Below are 5,790 nucleotides of genomic sequence, written 5' to 3' on the forward strand. Positions count from 1 at the left end.
ATATTGTGTCGGTACTTTATGTCCATATTGGAAGAAAATTGTGTCGATATAATTTAAAAAAGTGTCAACATTTTACACATCGGAACCCATAATTATAATGTAATAGATAATTTTGTAATATAACCGGTATAAATATACCGGTCTTATGCGCGAATAGGTCTACAACCTATATCGACACTTTTTAATATTGTGTCGGTACTTTATGTCCATATTGGAAGAAAATTGTGTCGATATAATTTAAAAAAGTGTCGACATTTTACACATCGGAACCCATAATTATAATGTAATAGATAATTTTGTAATATAACCGGTATAAATATACCGGTCTTATGCGCGAATAGGTCTACACCTATATCGACACTTTTTAATATTGTGTCGGTACTTTATGTCCATATTGGAAGAAAAATGTGTCGATACAATTTAAAAAAGTGTCGACATTTTACACATCGGAACCCATAATTATAATGTAATATAATTTTGTAATATACCGGTATAAATATACCGATTTTATGAGCGAATAGGTCTACAACCTATATCGACACTTTTTAATATTGTGTCGGTACTTTATGTCCATACCATTTAAAAAAGTGTCGGTAATTTGAAGTAACGCGGTTTTTCTTCCTTCATTCAAAATATTTATATGTACTACAATAGGAGTGATGTTGATACTTACGATATATATGGAGATCGTTGTCATTCCATTCCGTCTTCGAAAAAATCAGTTGATGTAGGCTGTGTGCTTGTACTCAAACTAAGCTTGACTTGAGGACATGTTAGTTTGTTATGCCCCTCACCGTTGCAGTACCCACATCGCCTAATTTGCTTCTCGACCTTGTTCTTCGGCACTTCTTTTCGCTTGCGTTGTTTTCGTTGAGGGTCACGAACATTGTTTACTACAATGCTCTGGTTGACTGAATGATTCAAACCAAACGAGTTTTCTAATTCTTCTATTAGTTTTTTCATCTCATCTCTTGCGGTTTTGAAAGACTCGTCTGTCTTTGATGCAATGTAGCATAACCTACTTGACGTTGAACGTAGAGCAGCGAACCTTGCCATTTGCATCACTTCTGGAGACACATTCAAATCAACATAGCTGGGTGCAGAAGCCTTCGCATCATTAGTCCACCTACTTTGAATCAAAGTCCCGGGCAAATATGTGTAGTCCAATTGCTTCAAAATGTGAAGTTGATGGCGACACGGAAGTCCAACGGTCTCGAATTTTTTGCAGGAGCAAATTAGAGTTTTCGTACGAGAATCAAAACTAATTTCAAATTTCCTATTTTTTTCTGCGTACTTTGACAAAATATAATGTTGACATTCATCTGATAAGGACTTAATCTCTGCCTCAATCCGGTACAATGTCTCCCGTGTAAGTTCATCTTGGAACACACGAAAAGATTCGCGGGTAAAAATCGCAGCGGCATGGCTTTCAAGGTCGACCAGTTTTGTGATCTGGAAGGGCTTCGTATGGGAACTTAAGTAATCCGCTTTCAACTCGTTCATACGCATTCTACTAATTCCATCTTCAATTGCACGAACAACATCTAAATATGTCTTCTTGTGTTTCAGTGCAATAGCTAGTGAAGCATTCATAGACTCGCACCTTTGTGTTGAGCGAATATTGGCAAAGAAATGACCGGTTAGATATGCTTGTGCCCATAAGTGTCGTGTATTTCCCTTCTCAATCACCCATGGATGCTTTTGGACGTTGAATTCTGAAACAATCGAACGCCATTGAATATCAAATTCCTTGGTTGTCCACCAGGAAGCCATGCATTTGAGAATGCTGCTGTAAACTTTGGGTCACCAATGTTAGCTTGTGCATTGCGAGAAAGATGCCAAGAACATAATCTGTGCTTAGCATAAGGGATAACAGATTTGATAGCCCTCTGCATTGCCCTATCCCCATCGGTTACAACAGAAATAGGTGATTTATTCATCATGGCTTCTAAAAAATTCTGTAGCACCCACTCGAAAGATTGAGACGTTTCGTCAGCGATTATGGCAGTGGCAAACACAATTGTGTTATGGTGATGATTGACACCAACAATAGGCATAATTGGTCGACCATACAAATTATCTTTGTACGTTGTGTCGAACGCAATTACATCACCGAAGCATGTGTAATCCGATCTCGATGTAGAATCCGACCAAATAAGATTATACAATGCCCCCGATTCGTCTACCGAGTATGTCATAAAAAACCCGGGATCATCATGTTTCTTATAATCAAAGTAGGCAATAAGCGCATTCACATCCCCATCGACGATTTCCTTTGCTTTACCTCTTTGAAGTGCATTGTAGAGGTCTTTATGTGTAAATCCAACATTATGATAGCCCCCTGCCTGCTGCGTTAAATAGTTCATTACTTGTGACGTGCCAACACCGACCTCTTTCAATGTTGTTGCCTCATCGATATCAGCCTTACTTACAGCTCGATTAGAACGCATAAATGGTGTCATAGCAGATGTGCACAATGCATGATTATGTTTCTGATCAGACTTACTTATAACCCACTGATCGTTTGTATTTGTTGCTGTAACTACGACTCTAGCCTTACATCCTGTTCTTGTGACTGGCGTATGAGCACGTTGACGATCAACAGTATTGACTTTTGATACTCGAAACCCTTCTTTGGAACAACAAAATTCTTGTGTCTTCACATTCCCTTCCACGTCAAGCCGTGTTGTTCCCTTACGTGCACTAAACCCATGTTCCCGTGCGAATCCCTTGTAAAAGTGCCAAGCTTGATCACGTGAACAGAAGAGCTGACCAACCAATCTGTCAGATTCATCAACATTATGTACTTCATGGCATTCCTCGGTTGGCTTAACATTGTCTACATCAGTATTATCCATGGCAAAAATTTTGTTGTGCAAGTTCAGTGCTCCAGGAGTTGATGGATATGTAAACGAAGGTTCATTTTGAACATGTTTCTGTAGTTAAAGGGTGGGTACAACATTAAATTCGCAGTACATATTTAGGTATGTACAATAACTACAAGTATATTATCATTTTAAATTCGCAGTACACTGTTAAAAAAATTGAAACATAAATTACATAAGATGTAATAGGTAGCCCTTATATAATGTAATAGGTATCGTTTATATAATGTAATAGGTAATGGTTATATTGTAAAGTGTCTATCCTTTTTATAAAGTGTCCATACTTTTTTCACTGTGGAAAACATTAATTTAAGGTTATCTTTTGAGTGAGTTTTAAGATATTAATTTAGTAATTATAGGCGTCTAATGATTTATTTTTACGTTACGGTATATATTATTATTAAAAAAAATTCTAAATAATATTTTATAAAATATCAAAACAATCAAATAATTTTTTGTGCAAATGAAATTATTAAATCAATATTGTAGGTGGAAAACATGAAACACTGTTAAAAAAATTGAAACATAAATTACATAAGTTTTAAAAAAAGTATCGATCCTTTTTATAAAAAGTATGGACACTTTCAATATAATAGGTAAACATATGATGTAATAGGTAGCCCTTATATAATGTAATAGGTATCGTTTATATAATGTAATAGGTAATGGTTATATTGTAAAGTGTCTATCCTTTTTATAAAAGTGTCCATACTTTTTTCACTGTGGAAAACATTAATTTAAGGTTATCTTTTGAGTGAGTTTTAAGATATTAATTTAGTAATTATAGGCGTCTAATGATTTATTTTTTACGTTACGGTATATATTATTATTAAATTAAAAATTCTAAATAATATTTTATAAAATATCAAAACAATCAAATAATTTTTTGTGCAAATGAAATTATTAAATCAATATTGTAGGTGGAAAACATGAAACACTGTTAAAGTATCGATCCTTTTTATAAAAAGTATGGACACTTTCAATATAATATAATGTAATAGGTAAATTTGCAATGCTATCGGTATAAATATACTGGTTTACTTATAAAATAGGTAAATATAAGCGCTACCTATTACATTATATAAGCGCTACCTAGTATGTTATTGTACTTTATAATATTTCCGGTTAAATAATATAACATAACCGGTCTAAATTTTAACCGGTCACTTGTTTAACCGGTCACGCCGTATATTAGCCGTTTTTTAGGCGCCGCACCGCAGAACGACCCCATTAAGGCATGATCATATGAAATTTACAAAGATTGATCAGACAAAGAAACCTCAAAGAAAACAAAGGGTCTCCTACTAGACCTAGCCGCTGGCTAGGTTATATGTATGTTTTGTGCCTTTGAATCTGTCATCTTCTTCAAGCTTTTGCTCCCATGGCGGCCTTTTTTGAGTAGTCCTAGGTTAAAGAAGGCACCGTCCTGTTCTTTTTCTTACAAGACATGGTATTTTTTTTGTATTGCTTTGAGATCGGCGAAGTATTGTTCAGTGTTCATCTTCCTCCTTTGGTTTCCTTTTTTTGTTGAGTTTTAGATATGGATTCTCTTCAGGATTTTGAAACCTTGTATTCTAACTCTTCTTCTGCTGATTTCCCCGGGAGCCTGTCGATGACTGCCGTGACCTCCGCCGGGAACGGAAACGGGAACCCATTATCGTTGACGGTTTCCTCTTCTTCTTCCTCCACTTCTCCGACCACTCTCAGCCGCTACGAGAACCAAAAGCGCCGTGACTGGAACACTTTCGGACAATACCTCTTCAACCATCGCCCGCCTCTCTCGCTCTCCCGCTGCAGCGGCGCACACGTCCTGGAATTCCTCCGGTACCTTGACCAGTTCGGGAAAACCAAAGTCCACACCCCGCTTTGCCCTTTCTTTGGTCACCCTAATCCTCCGGCTCCATGTCCCTGTCCTCTTCGTCAAGCTTGGGGAAGCCTCGACGCTCTAATCGGCCGCCTCCGAGCCGCCTTCGAGGAGCACGGAGGCAAGCCCGAAGGGAATCCGTTCGGTGCTAGAGCTGTTAGGCTTTACCTACGTGAGGTTCGTGATTCACAGTCCAAGGCCAGAGGCATAAGCTACGAGAAGAAGAAAAGGAAACGACCACCACCGCAAGCTTCTCCATCTCTTCCGCCATCAAACATCAATCGAAATCAGTAAGCAAAACGAAAAAAAAAAATCTTCAAGTACGCACCAGCTGCATGAAAAAAAAAACACGGACTTACGCTACCTTAATTATTACATAACTAATTGTAGTAACCAAAGATCTATCTGATTTTCAACATCCAATTTGTCTTTAGATTTGTATTTTCGATAAGCCATTTATGACTAAGTTTAGATTTGCAGATCAAGTCGTGTGGTCTGTTCTTCAATGGTTATTTCCTGTTTAAGTATCTTTTATGTTCATCGTTTTCTTTTCTCTTCTTTTTGCTTCAGATAGCTAAAGAAACACTGTCTTAAAACACATAGGAAGTTCCATGTTTAGAGATAATCAATCACAGATTATCATAATGGGTGTAATAAAAATGGGGATTTGGGTCTTTTGTCTTGGTCTAGACAGATTTTGGGACAAATCCATCTCCCATTTCTCTCGCGTCAGTTTCCACTAGAGGAAGAGATATTTTTTAATTTTCATTATTGATTTTTAAGAAATCTTCACATGAACCCTAATATGCAGCTACCACAACTTGGATTAGGTTAAAATATATATAATAAAACCTCTACTAAGTTTTCTCTTTGGTGTTTGGTTTCCATGATTGATTCATAGAGTTGCAGACATTATCTGAAGGAGAAATTCATGTTCGAAACATGTTTTTATTTGGGTTTTATTCATGCATCATAATTATGTATGCCATATATATTATATATGTATTTGTTGTTTAGAATGAAGCCCTAGTTCTTTCGAAT

The 5,790-nt window shown here is 36.7% G+C and overlaps 1 protein-coding gene across 1 annotated transcript; it reads left to right on the plus strand.

Annotated features, from left to right (window-relative positions):
* Positions 1-4,425: 4,425 nt before the first annotated feature.
* Positions 4,426-5,043, plus strand: LOC120213602 (protein LIGHT-DEPENDENT SHORT HYPOCOTYLS 4-like). The gene has a single exon (XM_039211703.1). The coding sequence runs from the start codon at positions 4,426-4,428 to the stop codon at positions 5,041-5,043; it is 618 nt and encodes a 205-aa protein (XP_039067634.1).
* Positions 5,044-5,790: the final 747 nt, after the last annotated feature.

This window comes from Hibiscus syriacus, unplaced genomic scaffold (genome assembly GCF_006381635.1).
Source record: "Hibiscus syriacus cultivar Baekdansim isolate YM2019G1 unplaced genomic scaffold, ASM638163v2 tig00110044_pilon, whole genome shotgun sequence".
In the NCBI taxonomy this organism is placed as follows: domain Eukaryota; kingdom Viridiplantae; phylum Streptophyta; class Magnoliopsida; order Malvales; family Malvaceae; genus Hibiscus; species Hibiscus syriacus.

Coding starts and splice junctions, on each gene's coding strand:
- LOC120213602 (XM_039211703.1), top strand. CDS start 4,426: ATGGATTCTCTTCAGGATTTTGAAACCTTGTATTCTAACTCTTCTTCT.